The 22,205-nt window shown below is 52.9% G+C and overlaps 1 protein-coding gene across 8 annotated transcripts; it reads right to left on the bottom strand.

Moving 5' to 3' along the window:
• Positions 1-113: 113 nt before the first annotated feature.
• On the bottom strand, positions 114-20,816 carry CHST12 (carbohydrate sulfotransferase 12). 8 transcript variants are annotated; one of them, XM_059154482.1, is made up of 3 exons: positions 20,710-20,766; positions 4,745-4,880; positions 114-1,858 (listed from the first exon to the last, which is right to left on the bottom strand). In XM_059154482.1, the coding sequence occupies exon 3, from the start codon at positions 1,770-1,772 to the stop codon at positions 513-515; it is 1,260 nt and encodes a 419-aa protein (XP_059010465.1). In that variant the 5' UTR covers positions 1,773-1,858; positions 4,745-4,880; positions 20,710-20,766; the 3' UTR covers positions 114-512. The 8 variants fall into 8 exon arrangements, with proteins under 8 accessions (XP_059010465.1, XP_059010467.1, XP_059010468.1 ...); XM_059154484.1 differs by having other exon boundaries at positions 4,764-4,880; XM_059154485.1 differs by having other exon boundaries at positions 4,764-4,880; positions 20,705-20,723.
• Between the last annotated feature and the right edge of the window lie 1,389 nt (positions 20,817-22,205).

Raw genomic sequence — 22,205 nt, 5'->3', positions numbered from 1 at the left:
CTCCTTTTTGCTGAAGATGACCATGAAAACTCCCTGCCCTCACCTGAGCCCTCACCCTCGGAGCCCCTTCCGGAGCACCTGCCGCTCGACCAGAACAACCCCGGAAGCAGGCAGCAGAAGCAGATGTGACCTTTACTCCATCCTCTCCTCCACTTTTCATATTAAATATCTGAAATATATTAATCTTAAAAAAACAGTATTAACACAGTACTCAAGGAATACAGGCAGTGGAATAAACAGTACGTCCAGATTGCAAAACCGCAGGTGATATGAAAAACCGGAGTGTGGGAGCAGTCGATTCCAGGTGTCTCCAGCTGCCTGGTCAATGGGAGCGCTGTGGAGTTGTGCCACGGGCCAGACTGGGAGGGGAACAAAGCCATAAAAAAATACACACGGCAACCCCTCACCCATCCTCGGGAGGAAGGCTGTGGCGCGGCAGGACCCTTGGCCCGGGTTGGAAGAAGCCCCACCCGCCCAGCTGGTTTTGAGGTCCAGGACTGCCCCCGACGCCTTCAGTCTCTAAGTAGGTTTTCGGGCTTGGGGTAGCCAAAGAGGACAAAGTCGGCCTCGTAGAGTTTGTAAAGCTGCCGCCTCCAGGCCAGGGGGATGGTGGCAAACCAGTCCTCCTCCCAGCTGCTGGCAGTTCTGTTCCGGTAGCTCGGGGGGAAGTGCAGGAGCTTGTCCACCTTGAGGAGCCGCAGGAGCTGGGCAGCATCCTGGTCCAGGGTCTCCAGCTTCCCCACGAAGTCGTAGTCGATCTGGCAGGGGTGGCAGAGGCGGTGCACCTGCCTCCAGTGCTCGTTAAAGGGCGCCAGCTTCTCAGTGCGCGGGTCCAGCAGATACTGGATGAAGTTGGCGAAGGACACCTTGAGGCCCGCGCTGAAGGCCTCGCTGACGGACGCGGGCAGGCCGCTGCGGTTGGCGTACATCTTGAGCATGGGCACCGCGAACTTGCGATAGAACTCCTCGTTCTCCAGCTGGAACTTGCTGCGGAAGGCCGAGATGAGGCGCACGAAGGGGTCCCGCACAAACAGGAACTTGGTGTACTTCTTCAGCTTGATCTTCATCAGGTGGCGGGAGAACTTGCCATAGCGGCGCCAGAATTTGTTGAAAGTCAAGTGGGTGCTGGAGTTGTGGACGTACTCCCGGGGGATGTCCAGGGGGTCGCGGTAGGGGGTGCCACGGTCCAGGAGGCTCTCGCTCAGCACGATCATCACGCGCTTCCAGTTGGTGCAGGCCACCTTGGGCACATAGCAGTAGATGACCCCGTGGCGGTCGTCCACGATGAGGTGGTTGAGCTCGTAGTTGGGAATGTCGTCAAAGGAGCGCTCCTTGGTGGGGAACACGAAGCTGGCATTGGCACAGAGCCCCCTGAGCACACTCCGCCTCTCGGCCTGCTGCCCGCCCGGGTCCGGGCCCTGCTGGGCTTCGCGGGTGGACCAGTCATAGCCCCTTACACTCTCTTCCGCGTTGCTCAGCACGGGCCTGTTGGAGGCCGGCACGGAGGGCTGCTCCGTCCTTTTACCCGAAGGGGCGTTCTGCTTCAGGCTGCCGCCAAGCAGCTTCTGCAAAAACGCGTCCACGTCAGACATGAACTCTTTCTCTGCCCCATGCGTGGGGGTGGGCAGCGGCGCCAGGGGGTGCGGCCTGGGGAAGGAAGTGTGCAGGTAGAAGTGGGCGGTGCCCACGTTGTCCCAGTACACGATGATCAGGAAGACCATGAAGACAGACCCCAAGACCAGCCACAGGCGGAAGAGCCGGGTTTTGGTCATCCTGTCCGTGGACAGGGCAGGGGGGGGCCTTTTACCTGGATGCTGTCACGTCAGCTTCATGGAGATGGGACACTGCACTCAGCACCCTGGAAAGGTAACACAGAGCTATATTAAAGATTATGGTCCAACTAGAGTGTCCTCTTGCACTCTGACTCCAACGGACGGTGCTTGCCGATGACTCAGACCCCCCTTTGTGGTCCCAGTCCCTGCCCCACCCCTCACACTCCATCCTCCACAACTTGGGCTTTACGAGGCCACCTCTGCTGAGTCTCAGGCCCTCCATGGGATAGAGGGATGAATGCCACTTTGAGTGCTGCTTCGAAGGGCCCAGAGGACAGGGTGGCTGGTGAGGTCACTGGAGATCTTTCGTCACTTAACTGAAAAGGGAGGGCTGACAGACCAGGCTCGGGCAGGGACACAGACCCTCATAGTCAGGAAATGTAGAAGAGGAAGGAAAGGCACTCAGCAAAACCAAAACACAAGGTTCAATTTGAATGTATGCTACAACTTACAAAAATGCTAAAAAGGCATCCCAGCTCCTGAGGAAAACCTTTTGCTGTGCACATTTAATGCAAATAACCACATCAAAGATAGGCCGCTCTGTGTGGCTGACATGTGCTGGACACTGTGCACATCTCTGTCCCCCTCTACGTGGAACGGACGGGCGCACTGGAGATCAGAGCGGGGACAGGAAGGGTTCACGGGGCAGCTGAAAGGGGGCCCATGCAAGAGCCTTCCAGGCCCTAAGAGCACCGTTGGTAACCCCACAGGAGTGAGACCATGGCAGAGCCACGGATGAAGATGGGGAAAGGCTGCCTGATCTTCAAAAACAGAAGGGTGGCGGGAGGGCAAAGGGAGGCAGGGCAGACTGGCAGCTGCGAATGACAGCGGGTGCTGGGATGGCACCCTGGCAAGGTCGGCCAGCAGCCCACTGGCAGGCCCACTGGCTCAGGGGCAAGCGGCTGCCCTTGTGCATGGGGAGAAGCAGGCTGGACATTGGATTTGTGGTTCCCTTACAACTTCCACTGAAGGCTGTCCTTGACCACAGTCAAGGTCAATTCCAGAAATGCCAGAGGAGCCCATCCTTGGGCCAGTCCTGTCTGACACACAGGCTGAGCCCCAATTCTGTCCCAGGTACTTGGAGAAGGGCTAGAGACACCACAGGGAAGAAGCTGTGTCTGACCTAGTGCTGGGACGCTAGCCCGAAGATGAGAGGATGTGCTGTCACCACCGACAGGGCCACCCTGGGTTTCCTTTCTGGTTCCATCCGGAGGGGGCTGCGCCGTTGCCGATCTGCCCACTCACAACAGAACCAGAGATGGGACACAACCAACAGGCACAGGAAGGCTCGGGAAGAACAGTCCAAGGACCTGGCTACTTGAGGAGCCGCAGAAGGACGAGCTTGTCCCCTATCCCAGAGGGCACTACCTCCGACCCTGAAGAGCCAACAGGTATAGGAGAAAAGCTCCAGGAAGAGCCGCTGAAGAACCCTGGCAAAGGACGGGCAAGAGCAGCTGCGGTAAAGGACCGAGCCTCTGCCCTAAGAGGCTCCTCCTGCACGCACCTCCTGGGAGGGGCTTTGTTTACTGGGAGCCTTGGGCTAACAATGTGATTGGGGGCTGGGGACTAAGGTCAGCCATGTGGGGAGTCAACTTGTTTGATGACAAAGCCCGAGGAGAGACTGTGGATGCAAAGATGTGGGGGCGCACTTGACCCGCTGTCACCCATGAAGATGTGGGGGCGCACTCTACCTGCTGTCACCCATCAGCGGTAGCTGGAGTTGGTGCTATCCAGACCTCCAGGGAGGGGACAACTCTTCCCTCTGTGTCTCTTCCCTTGGCTTGTCATCTGAATCCTTGGCTGTGACGAACCGTAACAGTGAATACACCTTTCCATGAGCTCCGTAGGTTCTTCCAGTGAATGACCCAACCCGAGGGAGGTCTTGGGAACCCACTCCCCATTTACGACTGGTGCACAGAGCGAGAAGGGCCTTGAGCACTGTCCCTAACCTCACAGCGACCCAACAGCAGGAACATCTTTTTGGAGACACCTGCACTACTTAGGCCAGATACCAGTGGAAAAACTACTTCTGCCCTCATGGTTTAGCAGGGCCAGGCAGGGAGCTGACCTTCCCCCTGGGCACCAACAGGCAGAAGAAGACGGCACAGAGCAGCACAGTCACACCTGGACTCCCCTCCCCTTACAAAAGGAGGACCCAGGGGGAGCTGGGCCTGCACCTCCATCCCAGGCCATCATCACTGGGATGGACGGAGGTGACTGTGCTTCCCATCCCACTCCAGGATGGAAAACATTAGTCACATATTAATCAGTGGAGGTTAGCCCCTAATGGCCACCTGCCAGGGTCAGTGTACTCCCTAGCCCCCTGCCAGATCCCCCAATATGTCAGTCTATTTACCTCCTCCGCAGGGGCAGTCCCCCACGCCACTGGCAGAGCTGGCCCACCCTGCCAGCGACTGAGAGCAGAATCTAGATTCAGAAAGATGAACAAATTAGCTGGAAAGATGAGTTGGAAATCAGAGATGGACACTGAGATTGCGATGAATGTCAAACTATCCACCTAGATCAAAAAGAACCAATGATACAGGACAGAGACCTCAGAGCTGGACACAAGGCAAAAAAGATGAGTGGACAGAAAAGCAAAGGTGGTACTCATCTGTGAACACACACGCCTACAGCTAGAGACCCACCATACCTGGCCCCTGTGCCCAGTGCAGTCCCGGGACATCAGCTCTAAGGAAGGATGCTGGCCACACTCATGGGTCCCACAAGATGCTAATCCCTTCCAGCCAGATCATTCCCCTTCACCTCTCTGTTCTGAGATCCATGTTTTGGACTTGGACCATCTTCCAGCCCCTTGCAAGGTGTGGAGGGTAAAATACAAGTTATCATACCCGTGTTCAGTGAGTGTGACCTGACAGTTTGAGGTTTCTGGAAAAGTTCAAGATCTGTACCCCTCTCTCCGGCCTTCACCTCCTCTCCATAGAACGTTCGACGAGCACGTGTCTTAATCCACTTGTTAAGACCAAGTGGGGCCCTTGCCTCTCCTCCAGCTTCTGACGGCTCGCAGGGTCTGTTCCCCCACAGCACCTGTGGAAGGGGAGGAGGTTGGATCCTCTGGTTGGACGTCAGCAGGAGGGCTGTCCCGTGGGAAGGGAACAGACTTACCCTGTGCGGCTTCAGAAGACAGAACTCAGACATGGGTCCAGCCTAACGAGACAACAGATGCACGACCATAAAGGGGCCCAAAGCCAGTGTCCACTTTTCAGACATACTGGGAGCTCTGCCAGGATCAGCGGGCATCTGAGCAGTCTCAGACAGAGCACATCTTGGGGAGCTCTCTGACTTCTCCCTGTCTGAACCTTCCGAGTCTGTATTGCTTGTGCATGCTCAACTATGCACCTGGGACCCGATGCATTTTCATTAAATGAACCTAAAAGTTCATGAGGCTGAAGTCTGGAAGCGATCTCCACCCACCTGTGCAGTTTTTCTTCACGCTCACTTCATTTTGTTTTTTTTTTTCTTATGGAGAAAGTAACACACACTCACAGTACAAAGGCCGGCAGACAAGGGGCAGTGTGGGGCTTTATGTGAAAGGTGCTGAAACAGGCAAGTGACAGAGAAAAAAATGACATTCTGGTCACTGCCACCTTCATGAGTCCTTCCTGAGCCCCCGGCGCTCTCAAGGCCCCCCTACAGAAAAGGCTACCCAGCCAGGGGCGCGGGAAAACCCAACGCAGCTGTAGCCCAGGGATGAAGGGAGTCACTGTGCTGTGAAAACATCAGAGTTAGAGTGCTCATCTCCTACACGGCTGCTGCCAGAGGTTGGCCAGCGCCCTTTGAGGGCATCACGGCCGTCCGGAGAACAGGAATGGTTATAATCTCACCACATCACAGCCTGTCTGTAAAGCTAAATCATAAGCACGGGCCACGGAAGTTTTCCAGACCATCCCTTCCAGAGGATGTAAAAGGCTGAGCAGTTCTAGAGATGAAGGTGAAACCATATCAAAAAACAAAACAAAACAAACAAACAAAAAATAGTTCGCCAAAGGCTGAGAAAGCAGCCAAGGGAAAACGTGCTGGAAAATGTCACAAGCTTGAGAGCCTGGCTTCCAGCTGTGTTTTCAGAGCAAGACTCCCAAGCTCTGTGGAGACGGGGCAGAGACCCTGTGTCCCGTCCATGTACCACACATCAGGGACCGCGCTGTCACTTGTGCACAGAGAATGCCAAGAGCAGCCAGCAAGGAGGACATGTACACTGGCAAATGCCAGGGCCTACAATAGTTTGGGGGAAACGGACGCTCTACTAGTCACGTCAGACAACTTCAGTTGAATTGCAAGAAAAGACATGGTCGATTATTTTTAGGATCACAGGATACATACAAGTAATATCTTTTTGCTAGGAGGTGCCCTTTAAAGGGCTCTCACCACCAAGTGCGAGGTGCTGGGAGCAGTGTGCTACCCACGTCCCTTCCCCCAGGCCCTCTGCACGTGGCCTTTGGGGAAGGCAGCATGACCCCCGACAGCTGAGGGACTGGAGGCTTGGAGGGGTCACATCAGCATCTGGATTCAAGCCTCACTCTGGAAGTCAAGCCCCATGCAGGCTCCCCGGCTCCGCTGTTGAACGTCCCCGTTCTTCTGAACCGCTGTGGGAGGTGCAAGTGGTGCCCAAGAGACTGCACCGACTTCATGGGGACGGTCTGAGGCGTCTGGACGCACGTGTGTGCCCATGACCCCATCACCACGGTCAGAGCGGGAACACCTCCACTGACCCCCCCGAGCTCATGCCTGCCCCGTCTCACCCTTCTCCCCAGCTCATCCCTCCCCTCCAGCCACTCATCTGCTTTCTGTCACCATAAATTAGTTCGCATTTTCTCGAGTGTTCTATAAATGGAATCACACAGCGAGCTTTGAGACTCATCCACGTGGTCATATAGCCCCACGGCTCCTTTCTTCTGGATCTGGATGGTACTCTGCTGTAGGAGGCACTCGCATACAGGACCCTGGTAGGACACACACACATTCCCCACCACATATTCATCTCTCCCCAGGGACTGAAGTCACACGTGCGAAGTTCGTAGTCTAAGTCCAAGCTGGTGAACAGAAGGGGCTTAGAAAGATTGTGCTTCCGTGGAAGTCCAGGTGCTGACAGGTGCCTCTCTGTCACACACGAGCACGTGTTTCCTGTGTTCTCTGACCTGACAGACGTAGAGGCACTGTCCTGGGTCAGAGGTCACAGCCGAGTGAGCCCCAATCAGCCTACAACCAGCCCTTGATGCTACCCTCGGGTGAGTCTGCCCGGAACAGAGGCAGAGCAGGCACATCGGATGTTTCTTTGTTACCTGTCCCGAACGTGGTTCTCTAAGTGCAAAGAAAGCTTGTCTTCTCTTAACCAGAACCATTTAAAGTCGCTCTGATTTTTTCCTTATTTGGTGGATTAGCACCAAACACTATCATCTTTTAGCCTCTGATACACTCAAACTCTACAGTTTTGTTCTTAGTCCATAAATAACCTACGTAAGTATGACTGGGCACGGAGAAGCACCCCGGCTGAGGAGGAGCCCCGTTCTGGCCCCGAATGTCTCACAGCCTGGCCCTGGGCCAGCAGCAGGTCACGTAGGCAGCCCCCCTATGTGGCTCTTCTCATCCACGCAGTGAATCTATGGCTTATGTTGTAAACAGCAAGTCAACTAACTTATTTATAATGAGGGTCCTAACCTGCATCAGACTAGACCACTCAGTGGGCTGTGGGTCATTGTAGGGAACAGTCCTGGGTCAGGGGCTGGCTGTCAGGCAAGCACGGATGGCACACAGGGAAGAAGGCCCCGCCACCAGCACCAGCCCCAAGACAGCATCAGCAAGCACCCCCAGGCGGTGGGCGTCTGGGTGATTCTGGCTTACTGCTTCATGGCTTTCTGTATTTAAAGTTGTTTTTGTTTATACTGAGCACTGACTGGTTTTTACCATGAGAAAAAAACATTTTTTCCTTTCATAAAAGATACATAGCAATAAAAAAAAATTAAGGCATTAACAATGGAAGAAAAAAATTAACCAATTGGGACTTCATGCAAATAAGAAACTTCTGGGCATCAAAGGACACTATCCACAGGGGAGATTCCTCCAGAATGGAAGGAAAATGTTTGCAAATCATGTATCTAATGAGGGCTTAATATCCAGAATAAAATGGAGAACTCCTAATACTCAAAAGAAAAATAACATCCAACAACCCAGTTCAAGAAAAGGCAACAACTTGAACAGACAGCTCCCTGAAGACAGGCAAACAGCCCCTAAGCACAAGAAAAGATGCTCCACACCACTCATCGGGGATATGCAGGGAAGTACCAGCTCACACCCATTCGGATGGCTCCAGCCAAAAACTGATAAAACAAAAAGAGGGCTCGGCTGGCTCGGTCAGTGCAGGATGCGACTCCTGATCTCAGGGTTATGAGTTCGAGTTCTACTTAGAAAAAAATAAATAAAATCTTCAATGAAACAAAAACCAGCCCAGAAGGTAAGTATTGGCCAAGACAGGGAGGAATTGGAACCCTCTGTCCCAATCAACGGGAATGCAAACCGGTGCCACCACTGTGGAAAACAGTAAGAAACAGTAAGGAGGTTCCCCCCAAAATGGAAACTTGAATAACCACATAAAATGACCACATGGCCCAACAATTCCACTTCTGGGTCTACAGTCAGAAGGACTGGAAACAGGGTCTCCAAGTGGTTCTCGTGAGGCTATGCTCAGGCAGCATGATCCGCACCAGCCAACAGGTGGACTTACCCCGGTGTGCCCGGGAGGACAAACGGGTAACAGAGTGTGGCGTACACACATATGGCAGGGTATTGCACAGCTCCCAAGAGGAAGGACATTCTGGCAGCCCCTACAATGTGGAGGAACCTCCAGGAGCCTCTGTGGAGTGAAATCAGGCAGGCATAAAAGGCAGGGGCCGTAGGACCCCACTCCTGTGAAGTCCCGAGGGGGCTGGGAGGGAATGGGAGTGTCAGTGTTCCATGGGGACAGAGGATCAGTTTGGAAAGATGAGTGAATTCTAGAGACGGAGTGTGCTGACGGTTGCACAGTGTGACTGTGACTGTGATGGTGCTCCAGGCTCCGTGAAACAGGCTTAAAAATGGTTACGATGGTGAGTTTTACGTTACATGTCCTACCACAATAGAAATATTGGAAAAAGAATTGGAGCCACAAGAGCGGATGTGGAAGAACTGTCGAGAAGTACTGATGAATAAATAAGGTGAAATGCAGGAGACGGTGTAAAAAACACATGAATGACAGTAAATAAAACGCACAAAGACAAGGAAGGCCTGTAGTGGGGGACAGCCGTAGGTAACAAAGGCTATAAACCCAGAGCCACGGCTTAACCTCATAACCCTGCACAAAAGCTCAACGGACTGACTCTACCTGCAATTTATTTATCGAATGTTGAAGTTTTAGAAACGTACAATGATGGGGTGGGTGTATGGAAACAAGATGACTCTTCCCTTTGGGACTCCCCAAATCCCGTGCATCTGGCTCTTCATCGGTGAGACTGCCCCTGGAAGCCTTGCCTTGCCCTGGAGTTCTGCCCCAGAACCAGGCTAGCTTCAGGGGCAACCCCTTCCAGCCCTTTCCAGACCAATGTGGGAAGCCCCTCCACACCACTTGCCAATGAGACTGAGGCCATGGGTCATGTTCAAGGTCAAGGAACAAGGGCAGTCCTGGGTGCTATCCTCTTCAGCCTCGAACAAGCCTCATAAATAGCAGTCGTGGAGACAAGGCAGGCCGAGGGTATGAAACAGCCTGTGCGAGGAAGGAAAGAAGGAAGGAAGGGCCTGTGCTGCTTCAAACAGGGTGCACAGCTCTTCGGGGGTGCACAGAGCAGGGACAGAGATGACCACACAGCACTGCCAACAAGCTTTACCTTGCCACACGGAGAGGGACCTGCGTGTTTCTGGCCCAGGCATGGAGTTAGTGGGAGTCAGGGAGGGCTCTGGGGGAGCACTCTGCTGCCTTCTGGGGAGGACGGCACACTGGGTGTTGGGGGGGGGCAGGTTAGAACTGAAGCGGGTAGCCCAGCAGAACCAAGTCAGGGAACAACACTGACCTCAAAGGAGTATTCATTCACAAAATAAGGACATTATTTCCAAATACAAATCTCCCACGACTTCAAAAAAGCAGCTAACAAAAAGCCTCAGAGATTTTGGAGACCCAGAGGTCCGGCTGAGGCGGCTTGCTGGGAGTCCGCCTTCGGCTTTTGCCTCCACCAAGAGAATGGGGAGCCAAGTGTCACCCAAAAGCTTCGCCTTGAGGGCTGGTATTCTGCAAGGGCCCTGTCAGCACCCTGTGAACAATCAGGCTTCAGGTTAACTTTAACCCCAACACGAGGCGGCTGTGCAGAAAGGGCGGTGTCTCAGCTGGGCAAGGGTATGCTAAACACTCCTCACACACGCTCGGGCAGGAGCTCATGCCAGCTGCCCATGGAAGGCTCTGGTCTGAAGGGGCCCTCACACCACAGCGCGCAAACATCAGGGGACCACAGGGCGGTCTATGGGGGCTGAGCTCCCTCCCAGGCCGGGGTGTGTCACTCTCGTGGGGGAGAGGGACCCCATGGCCACACCACGGGAGGACCTGCGTCAGGGCACCTTCCACACTTCAGCAGCAGAACTGGTGACTGCAGGGCACACAGGTCAGGAGGCATGTGCCAGTTGATTCTGAGTCCCCTTTGCTGGCCACACGGTATCTGGGGTATGTGTGGGGGGGTTGTTTCTGGACGAGACTGACCTCTGACCCTGTAGACGGCATCAGGCCCACGGCACTCCCGGACGGGGCTTCCCCAACCTACTCGGTGCCCAAACAGATCGACCAGGTGAAGCAAGAGAGAGTCTCCCCTCTGCCTGCCTGTCTTTGAGCCGGGACAGAAGTCTCCTGCCCTCAGGCTTGGACTTGGCCCCCCTGGGTCTGAGCTTCTCAGCCTCCGTAACCACATGAGCCGATTCCTTAAACACTTCTCTTTATACACACCCTACGGATTCTGTTCTCTGGGGGACCCTCATATGCATATTTGCTTCGTCACTTGCACTGTAAGGGTGCATGTGTGTTGTAGACAGAAGAGATCGAACAAGTGAGAACTAAACAGTAAGTGTCAAGAAATGGAGGGCTCCTGGGAGGTCAGTGAAGCATCTGACTCTTGGCTTCGGCTCAGGTCATGACCTCGGGGTCGTGGGACTGGACCCCACATCAGGCTCCGTGCTCAGGATGGAATCTGCTAGAGATTCTCTCCCTCCCTCCCTCTGCCCCCTTCCCCCACTTGTGGCACACTTACTCTCTCTCAAAATAAAAAAGTAAATCTAAAAAAAAAAAAAAAAAAAAAAAGAAAGTGTTAAGAAATGGATATAGTTGTTTGCCACGGTAGAAAAGAACGTCCAATGAGAGACTTGCAGCCACTAGCCAATAGGACAATCCCAGAGGCCGGGTTGAGATTAACTTCCCCATATAGATACCCCACTGTTCTGGCACTATTTCTTTGAAAGAACCTTCTTTCCTGGTTAACTCCTCTCTGTTTCTCCTTTTGTTTTTGAATCAGGTTTTTTGACGTCTGATTTATACACAGTAAAACTCAGTCTCTTTAACTGTAGAGTCTGAAGAGTTGGCAAATGTACACCACTATTAAGGTTCAGGACATTTCCATCACTCTCTGAAGTTCCCTCCTCCTCCCCCAACGCTCAGCTCTAGGCAACTACTCTTTGGCTTTGGTTCTGCCTTTCCTACAACAGCACCTAGTGAAACCACATAGGTATGTGTGGGGGGCAGGCTCTTCACAAACTGCTTCTGAGGTCTGTCCAGGGTGGTGTTCATGTCAGCCGTAAGCTCCTTTTTGTATGGCCACCAGTATTCCATCATATGGATACATCACTGTTTACCCATTTACCAACTGATGGGACTTTTAGGTTAGTTCCTTTTTTTCTTTTTCAATAAAAATTTTAGTTATTTATTTGACAGAGATCACAAGCAGGCAAAGAGGTAGGTGGAGAGAGAGGAAGGGAAGCAGGGTCCCTGCTGAGCAAAGTGCCCGATGTGGGGCTTGATCCCAGGACCCTGGGATCATGAGCTGAGCAGAAGGCAGAGGCTTTAACCCACTGAGCCACCCAGATGCCCGGGGTTAGTTCCCTTTTTATGACCACTGCCAATAAAGCTGGTATCAACTCTTTTTGCATACAGACCAGATTCTTTTTTTATGTTAAAACTTTTTTAAAAAGTAAGAACAGTTGGTATTTAAAAAACATCCAGCATATTTTTCAATTCCTAGAAGGTTCTATAAGAACCATGAAAGTGGATACGCCACAATAATGCTTAGGGACTCTATTTAAAGACCAATCAAACTGACCACCAAAATATGATAAAAATCTTAGATTATTTATGGTTTTCCAATTACAAAATTTTAGGGGCTCAAGCGACTATAGCTAAGTTTGCAGGATACAAAGTTAATATACAAAAGTCAATTAGTTTATTTGTCCACAAAGAACAAGTGAAATTTGAAATTAACAAGACAATTCCATTTATATTAGAACTCCCGAAAATAAAATATTTAGGTATCACTCTAACAAAATACATGTAACATGCACGGAGAGATATTCCATGTGTGGACAGAAAGACTCAATGTTTGTCAAGATATCAGGTCTTGGGGCGCCTAGGTGGCTCAGTGGTTAAGCCGTTGCCTTCGGCTCAGGTCATGATCCCAGGGTCCTGGGATCTAGCCCCGCATAGGGCTCTCTGCTCGGCAGGGAGCCTGCTTCCTCCAATCTCTCTGCCTGCCTCTCTGCCTACTTACGATCTCTGTCTGTCAAATAAATAAATAAAATATTTAAAAAAAAAAAAAGATATCAGGTCTTTAAAATCTTTAAAAAAAACAAAAAGATATCAGGTCTTCCCAATGTACAGCTTCAGTGCAATCCCAATCAAAATCGCAGGAAGTTATTTTATTACCCACACTTTCTAACGTTATATGTGAGGGAAAAGACCCAGGATAGACAACACATTACTGAAGAAGAATGAAGTTGGAAGACTTACCAGAAAGCCACAGCAAACAAGAGCACGTGGTATTGGCAAAAGAACAGAGAAAAAGATCACTGGAAAAGAACAGAGAGCCCAGAAACAGACCCATAAATACAGTCAAGTGGTCTGGAGCGAAGGCAACCCAAGGCAGCAGAGGCAGCCTGCCTCAATTATGAGCGCTGAACAACCGGATGTCCACGCGCAAAGAAATAAACACATAAAAGAATCCAGACCCAGACCTTACTGCCCTCACAAAAACGAACTCCCGGTGGATTAAAGACCTACATGTACATGGCAAAACTAGAAAACTCCTAGAAGATCATAGGAGAGAACCTCAATGACTTTGGCTGATGCCGTTCAGATACAGCAGCAGAGACCAGGCCCCTGAATGCAGGGAATGTCCACACAAAGATGTGGACAAGAATGCTCACTGCAGATTTACTCAAATAGCTCCAATCTGAGAACATCCCAGAGGTCCTTCACCAAGGGAATGAATACACAAACTAGGGTGGACTCGTTCAGTGGAAAACTACCTAGCAATAAGGGAGAACGAGCCGCGGATTCATGAATCAGCACACGCAATGACACAGAGAAAGCTCTTGGATATTATGCTGAACAGAAGAACTCAAACACAGAAGAGTACATTCCACGTGATTCCACTCACAGGAAGGTTTCAAAAGGCAAATCCAGTAAAAGAAATCACAGCGTGCCCAGGGCCAGGAGGAAATCCGGGCAATGGAGATACTCTCCAGAAGCTAAACCTTTCCAACATGAATGCCATTAACTAGCTCTCACCAGTTTCCACAACACAGGATGAAAACACCAGCCCCAAGTCCGACAGACATTCACAGACAAGGAGGAAGAGGAAAGGCATCCTGGGGCCCAGGCCAGGCTCTGCTGAGTGGCCTGATACAACACCTCAAGTCTGAGTCTCAGCTTCTCGACCACAAAACACCACAGGTTAAGGTCTTTCTGCTAATCAGAGCTACTGAGAACATGAACGTGATAACATATGAACTATTTTGTAAAATATTAAGCCATCCTCTTTGGACTAGGTGGCTGGCCTATTTATTTTCTCATCTTTATCGCACCCTCAAATATTTGTATTCTATTAATATGTTATTTTTTTAATTACTCATACTTTCTACCAAGAGTCAATTATCAGCAAAGAAGTCTCTATACTTTCAACTAATTTTATCGTAATTACAACAATGGCTAATATGTTTTCAAAAGTGATATGGTAAGGTCTTACATGTATTAATTTATTTAATCCTCACACTAATTATGATAAAATTGGGGCAAAACATTTGGACAACTCGCCCAAGCCTGCATGGCCAGCACCTGCAGAGACCGGGCACTTGAGCCCTGGCAACTGATTTAGGATCCCACTGTCCCATACATGACTGCCTGGGTTTTGGCAGACACTCAAATTTTTATACTTTGTTTCTGAGAAAATTTGCTTCTTCTTGTCCAAATAACCAACTTCTGAGCATTAAATCAAGTGACACGGACTTCACTAAGAACTCCGAGAATGTTTCCAGTTTTATGCATTTATGCGACTAGCAAAAATATCAGAACTACTCCCTTCTTTTCCAGCTTTGCAAACACTACCTAAAGCAAAAAAATTCACTGAAGTTCCCATCACTTAGTCAACAGAAATTTGGAAAGTTTCCGTGAGTGGTCTCAACATTTACTCTTTGGGCTGTGCCTGCATCTTTGGAGCTGAATTAAAACCCCCACAGTAAAACAGACATTCACCTGAAGTCACCAGAACTTGGGTTCATCTGTGTACAAAATTACTTCATTTGTATTCAGTTAACCCCGAGAACTACATCTGACAGGGTATCTACATAATAACAAGTAATAAATGGTCATGTTGATGAAACAGAAGGTTAATGTGCATCCCAGGAGACCTGAATGAAAATCGAGCCCGAAGTTGGCCTGTGAGGTAAAATAACTTCCCCCAGGAGCTGGGCCCAGGGCATGGGGGCTGTCCACTCACACCGGTCTCTTGGCCCCGGGTCCCTCAGCCCCACTGATCTCCCCACGTAGACGGGCTCTCAAGGCATGCATACTAGCCCCGCATTCCCAAACTTTGAGTTCGTAGAAACCAGGGATTGCATCTCCTGTACCTTCCACCTTCCTCACAAGACTCAAGGATTTGCTGCATGGAATTTAACTCTGGAGTCCAAGTGAGCACTCATTTCTCAGAGTTAAATTAATTCAAATAAATTATTTCACGGGAAAATATTGATGATAAATTTCACCATAATTGGTTTAAGAACCTGCCTGGAGCTTTCCCTCTGAAATACAGCCAGACTCTAACCTCTTCCAGTCCCTCTGGTGCCTGCCCGTCCCCTGCACCCTGTTCCAGCTAGCCTCAGCTCTCACCTTCATGACCACAGCCACCTCCAACCTGCTCTCTGAGCTCAAGCCCACACAACCCATGTTCAACACGGCGGCATGGTTGTTCTGTGACAAGTCAGACCATGCCACTTCTCTGCTCAAAACCCTCCAATCACTGAGTCTCACAGCTTCCCATTTCCAGTCCTTACAGTGGCTGCTGACAAGCCCTACCTGATAGGACCCCACACTCTCATCTCTTCCGCTGGCCCCCTCACTGGCCCCACTCTGGCTGCCGTGGCCTCCTTGCTGTTCGTGGGCTCCCACTGCCTGGCCCGCATCCACTGTCCTCTGCCTAGACATGCACGCTTGGGGAATCCAGTGGCTCAACCCTGCACTAGCTTCTGACCTCTGCTCAGAGCTCACCTCATCAGCAAGACCTGCCCTGGTCATTCCCCACCCTGCACCCCCCATTATCCAGACCCGCTTTTCCTCTGTGGCATGTGTCATCGCATTTAGTACCACACATTCTTGGGCTTACTTGCTCCCTGTCTGCACTAACACATAAACTTGAGAAGGCAGGTGGCCCGAAGGCTTAGAATAGTGCTTGGTACACAGTAGGTACTTAATAAAGAGCTGTTCTGCTAACAGAAAACAGATAAACACAACTGACCCTGATTTTATAATTTCCGAAACCCGGCAAAGGGAACGAAGAATTCAAAAGAGCGCTCTTCCTACTTTTGAATATGCGTGTAAAACCCCTTTATAGTAAGTAAAAGAAAAATAATACAGTTCAAGGAAGCACGCAGCCTCTGCTAGGCGACTACAGCCAGGAGACAGGATCCAGAGAACAATGACAATAATGAAGAGGAAACCAAGACAAGTCGACTCTCCTCTCTGGAGTGAGGAAAAGGGCCCAGGAGGGAGCAAGCCCAGCACCAAACACGGGCGAAATTCTGCCCGCCTCACCCAGGAGAGCCGGAAGCGCGGTGTGACTGTCTTTATCAATGTTCCACACACGTGTGTATGTTAAAGGATGAGATCGTGCTGGGGAGGTTGCCACAAACCCCAGCAGCGCCTGTCCCTTCCCCATTACCCACCTGCACCAGGCTGGCCAAACCTTACAGGCTCCCCATTGCCTCTGAAGAGCAGGGGACTGGCTTTAGGTCAGGGCCTCCAGCACGGCCCGGGGTGGGGGGGCAGTTGGAAACGCAGTGTCTCCTCCACCCGCCCCCGCCCTTCACACACCCAGGCCCCACTCACCCTACACCATCTCCAGACAGGCACAATATGTTTCAATTAGAACAATATTCGGTGTTTACATAAACGATCACCGCGCAAAGGCTGTTCACAGCCTCGCCTCGCTGACCATAATTATTTCTCTCTTCCTGCACAACAGTCTATTTTCCCTGGAACTAATGACAGTCTTGTGCTCTCATTTGCTTTGTGTTCCAGGGACTCATCACCAATCCAGCCCAGCCCCGCCAGCTGTCCACATCTCCTCTCCAGATGTCCCAGCGCCCGGGTGCCATGTCAAGTTCACCTTCCCCAAGAACTCTCTCCTGGGGAGTCAGCTCCGGACAGGTGTGCACGCTGGCCTCCCCACCTCCTCTCTGGAAAACCCCGTCTCCTCTGGCTCTGTCCTCCCAGACTCACCACCTCACTGTCTATCAGTTGATTCCTTAAAGTACGTGAGATGGGAACTTTTGGGGCATGTCTGAAAATACCTTTATTCTACCCTCTTTTGCCTGAGTATAGAGTTCGAGGTGGAAGGTATCTTCCTTCAGAATTCTGAAGGCCACGCTCTCTTGCTTTCCACCTTCCAGCGTTGCTGTGGACAAGTCCCCACAGCGTTCTGCACCATTCTGTGATGACCTGCTGGTGGCCTGTTCTTATTCTTTTTCTAGAAGCTACCATAATCAGGGGTGCCTGGATGGCTCAGTGGGTTAAGCCTCTGCCTTCGGCTCAGGTCATGATCTCAGGGTCCTAGAAACAAGCCCTACATCGGGAGCCTGCTTATCCCCCACCCCACGCCTGCCTCTCTGCTTACTTGTGATCTCTCTGTCAAATAAATAAAATCTTTAGAAGCTACCACAATCTTCCTCATCCCAGAGTTCTGAGATTTCACAGCAACAGGCCTTGAAGTGGGTGTGCACATCTCTCTCTCCATCTGCACTCTCACTACTCGAATTCTGAAACTGATGGCCTCGAAAGCATTTCCAGATAAATCCCATGTTTCCCAAACTCTCACTCGTTACTGTGGAAACGCGGCATCCCTCACTGTGCAAACCTGCTCCCCACCCTGCAAGGACCCATACCTGGAACTGAACAGATGGGGAAAGCGAAGGACACCTGCCTTTTCACACACAGTGCTGGCCACGCAGGGAACCCCCTTCCTCACGAAGTTGGTTCTAGGAAATTCTCTTGCATTATTTTGTGGACGGCATTTTCTCTCTTCTTACTGAAACAGATCATTCAGATGTCAGCCTCCTGCTCTGATCCTTCCCTTTTCTCTCTCACTTCTCATTTTTGCTTTTAGGTTTGTCTTCCCCAGCTCCTCAACTGTATCTTTCACCCACCAACTGGGCTTTTTATTTCTCCAACTGTGTTTTTTTATATCCAAGAGTTTTCTCTTTTTGGTTCTTCAAGTGTTCCCCCCACTTACTTTTTTCTTACTAGAGTGGCCTGCTCTGTCTCTTGCATACAGTAGTGCCCCTTCTCTCTGTGTGCATGTTAGTGACAGCCCGCTTGTTCAGTCCTCCTCCTGCACACCCTCTACCGCCTGCAAGTGCGAGCTAGGGTCTCTACCTTCCAAATGAGAGGTGTCGTCACATGTCCTTGGTTATCTGTTCCTATTTAAGAGGTAGGGTGCCAAAAGAACTTGGAAGCTTTGAGCCATAGTGCGGTTCCACCTGAGCCTCCTGGTGTCACTATTTTTAGGTCCTCTCTTTTGAGCTACTCACACTCCCCAAAGACTTTTTCACTCTCCTGCCTGGAGAGGCAAGTGCCAGCTGTTGGTGTTCCAGGAGCCATCAACTCTACTCACTGCATCCCGCCCCTCTCCCCCTACCCAGCTATGCCTGGCATTTCCCATACCTCTCTGAAATATTTGTCAAGTTCTGTAAGCAGTTACAGAAACCGCCACCTGGGTTAACTGCAGGAAGAACGGAGTTGCTGTGTCAGCTATCATGAGGCCCATGTACGCGCGAGTGATTGAAGAAGCAGCAGCCCTTGGCCGCAGCCACAGACACACTAAGGAGGTGTGAAACCGACAGCTAGCTTCTGGTGGGAGAGAGACAACACAAAATCGAAAATAAGATATAAGTTGTGGGTCTTTTTTTTGGTTGTTGTTTTTTTTTTTAATGGTACACTAGCTGCATGTGCTTCAGCAGTATCAATAGCCGGTCTCTCCTCCACAAGCACACCTTAGCCTCAGGACCTTTCCAGAAGGTAATCACCTCCCAGCTGTGGTGATACGCAGTAATGGCCATGAAGTACAGGCCCGGTGTCGGCCATCAGACACACTTCTCTTCTAGCACCTATCCCTTCCTCGCTGGTATTCCCTAGGCTTCTGCCCCAGACACTCATCCATGAGAGGGTGTCTCATCCAGGAGGCCCACAAACACTATGGACCCTGCAAGCCTACAAGCTTACAACCCAAATGCCCCTCTACACCAGCTCCAGCACTTCCCATCACGGGCAGCAGCTCTGTCCTTCGAGCAGCCAAGTGAGAAACCTTGGTTACTCTAGCATTTTTCCTTTCCCTTTCACCACACCCTACAGAGCAACACACACTGTGGGTTCTCCTGCTTGCTCGAATCTGATGACCCTCTCCACTCTTTCGGCCTCCAACCCAAAGCCATCCCCTCTACAACGGCACCCAACTCAGTTTCCAGCTCCTCGGACTGTGAATCCACGTTTCCTGTTACTTAGCCCTAGTTTTCTGAAACACAGACCTAACACATGCCACCCAAAACCCTGACCACCCCCTCCCTGAAGATCAGGATAACAGCCCAAAGTCTAGAACAGCATTCAAGGCCCTTCGGTAAAGAAACATCTTTTTGGCCTTAGCTTCCACCCCAATCCTCAAACCCCCTTTCTCAATGAATCCACGGACTTGCTGCCCCCCCCCCCAACACCCCATTCCCTTCCATGTCTCCACATGCCCTGCTGCCTCCACCTGGAATGTTCTCTCCAACCTTCACTCGTCCTTCAAGGCCCCCACATCCATCCCACATCAGCACCACGGAAAACTCCAACACCAGGAAATAAACTTCACTCTTCCCCCTTTCTTCACACTTTGTAAATAACTGCCTAGAAACACGGGTCACACCGAATCATAATCAGCCTAACTTTATCACCAGCAGCTAGCCCAACTGGCCATCCTGCAAAGGACCAGGGGCTTAGTGTTTGCAGGATGAAGCGGGCTCACAGTCACAGCCAGCCGAACTGCAGGCCTGCAAATACCCACCCGAAGTCCTATCAGCTAATTTGCAAGAAAACCACCAAGCAATTCCATGCAGACGCGGTCCAAACGCCCAGGAGCCCGGCTTGTGCTAGGTGTGGGTACGCTCCTGGGGTGGACAGATTGCAACACGCAAGTGTATCAAACCCGCCCTTGTAACACCTTCATCCGACACAACGTATGTAACTCCACCTCCATTTAAAACAAATGTCCTGACGTCCCTGTGCGCTCTCCTTCTCCCCCCACCCCCAGACCGAGGCCTGCACCCACACCCTGCGGTGGCGGGGTCAGCACCCCTCAAGGTGCGTCTGCCTGCCCGCGTTCAGCCCGGGCCTCCCGAGCTTGTCCGAGGGCAAGCAGAGAGTAAATAATTTAATAAATCGCAGACACACAGTGTCTTCTTGTGCTCCGCGCCAGCCGGACCTCGGCGTGCGCCAGTGGCTCGCCAGGGATGCCCCGCGGCCAGGAGCCTGAGCGGGCGGTGGAGGTCCCTCTGTTAGTGGCCAGGGCACGGCTTCCTCGCGCGGGAGACGCAGCCCCGCTGTTTCTAAGCAGAGGGTCCCGGAGGGGTCCCCTTCCAGGCCTCGCGGCCCCGCAGCGGCGGCCTGGGGTCCCCCGAGGTGGGGCCGCGCCTCGCAGGCCGGCGGGAGGTGGCCGCAACTCCCCGGGAGCGCGGCGGTGGGGGTGGAGGGTTGGGGGCACCTGCCCGGCCCGGGGTCCCCGCGCAGAGCTCTCGGAGCACTGCGGCGTGGGGGCCCCGCTCCGAGCACCGCCGAGCTGGCGTCCACGCTCCCGCGGCGCCCCACAAGGGGACCGGGAGGGCGCCTGCGGGGCGCCTCACCCGCCGCCGCCGCCCTCCAGCGCTGGGCGCCCGGGGGCTCAGAGAGGGTGCGAGCCGGGCCAAGGTCACACAGCGGCTGGCGCGGGGGCTCTGCCCGAGGCCGCGGCGGACCTGCCTGCGGGCTGAGGGAGGGAGCCCGGACCCGCCCGCCGCCCCGCAGCACCGCATCCCCGCGCCGCACGTCACCCCGCGCCCCCGCCTCGCGCGCCTCAGCTCACCTCACCTCACCTCGTCGTCGTCGTCTAGCAGCCGCCGCCTCGCCGACCCTCCCGAGGCCGCCCCTCCTCCGCCAGCCCCGCCCCCGGAGCCCGGAGCCCCGCCTCCCGTTCCACATCTCGCGAGAAGTCGCGGCCCACGGAAGGGCCACGGAGGCTGAGGCGCTCCCGCCCTCAATGCGCCTGCGCCCTCCACACTCAGCGGTCCCTCCCCACAAACCGGTGCCATGTGGCGCCGTATTTACGACCCTCGATCGGCCCCGCCCCCCCGGCTCCGGGAGCCCGCCCCCTTCCCCAGCAGCCAATCTGGTTCTGCAGGCCGCGGCGTTGGCTCCGCCTTCAGCGGGTCCGAGCGAGGCGGGCGCGAGGCGGGCGCGGGACACCGCTTGGAGCCCAGCGCTGTCCCTCTGCGCTTACGGAGTGCTTGCTGTTTGACCGGCTCGTTCGCGACCTCCGGACCGCTGGCAGAGGATCGCGACGCTCTCCGGCCGGGGCCTGGGGCGGGTGACCGAACCTCTCCGAGGTTGTCCCAGGTCTGTCCAGAGGGTGGTGCCTTCACCTTGCGGGCAGGTAGCAAAGCCCTAGGCCAAATGACCCTTGTTCTCACCGATGTGTTTTCTTTAGTGAGGGTAAAATACGCATGTGACAAAATTCACCACCTTAACCACCTTAACTTGTTTCATGCACATTCACATTTGTGCAGCCTTCACCAGCCACCCACAGAACTTTTCCAATCCGTGATGGTTTCTGCGGTTCCTCGCAGGGAACCGCAGACTGCCTTCCGAGCGGAGGCTCTGTCCTCACTCCTTGCCCAGCGGCCAGTCAGCACGGAGTCCCCACCAGTTGGGTCCTGAGACACAGCAAGTCCCTGACCTCTCGGAGTATCTCCTGGGGGGGGGGTGGCGGGGGGGAACCGCTAACAAACAAGCCCACCGACTGCTCCACCTGGATCATCCCCTCCACCTGAACCGTGGTCAGGCCTCTCCCAGCTTAAAAACAAAAACAAAACCAGTACCCTTTACCCCCTCCAGCTAGCACCCCAGCTAACACCTCAAAACAGTGGGTCGCTCTCCACAGCCTCCAGTTTCCATAAGTCCTCTTCACTCCTCTCCCTTGAGGGGAAGAGGTCCCCCTGCAGCAGGCAGGCAGCGCCAGCATGGGTGGGATGGCACAGGGCAGGTGCACATGGAGCAGATGCACAAGGGCGGGAGGACATGGGATGGGGTGGCCTGGGACAGGTGCATGCAGTGCAGGACGGCATGGGGCAGGTGCACATAGGGCGGAATGACATGAGGCGGGATGGCACGGGGCAGGTGCACATGGGACAGGATGGCACAGGGCAGGTGTGCACAAGATGGGGTGCCCTAGGACAGGTGCACACAGGGCGGGATGCACAGGGCAGGTGCACATGGGGTGGGATGACATGGGGCAGGTGCACAGGGAGAAAAGAAGGTAGTGGTTACGTTCTAGGTCTTAAGTTGGTGGTAGGTGATGGGTAGGTTAA

The sequence above is a fragment of the Mustela lutreola genome, chromosome 17 (assembly GCF_030435805.1).
Source record: "Mustela lutreola isolate mMusLut2 chromosome 17, mMusLut2.pri, whole genome shotgun sequence".
In the NCBI taxonomy this organism is placed as follows: domain Eukaryota; kingdom Metazoa; phylum Chordata; class Mammalia; order Carnivora; family Mustelidae; genus Mustela; species Mustela lutreola.
The sequence above is the reverse complement of the archived record's forward strand: the minus strand, read 5'-3'. Positions and strand labels throughout refer to the sequence as shown.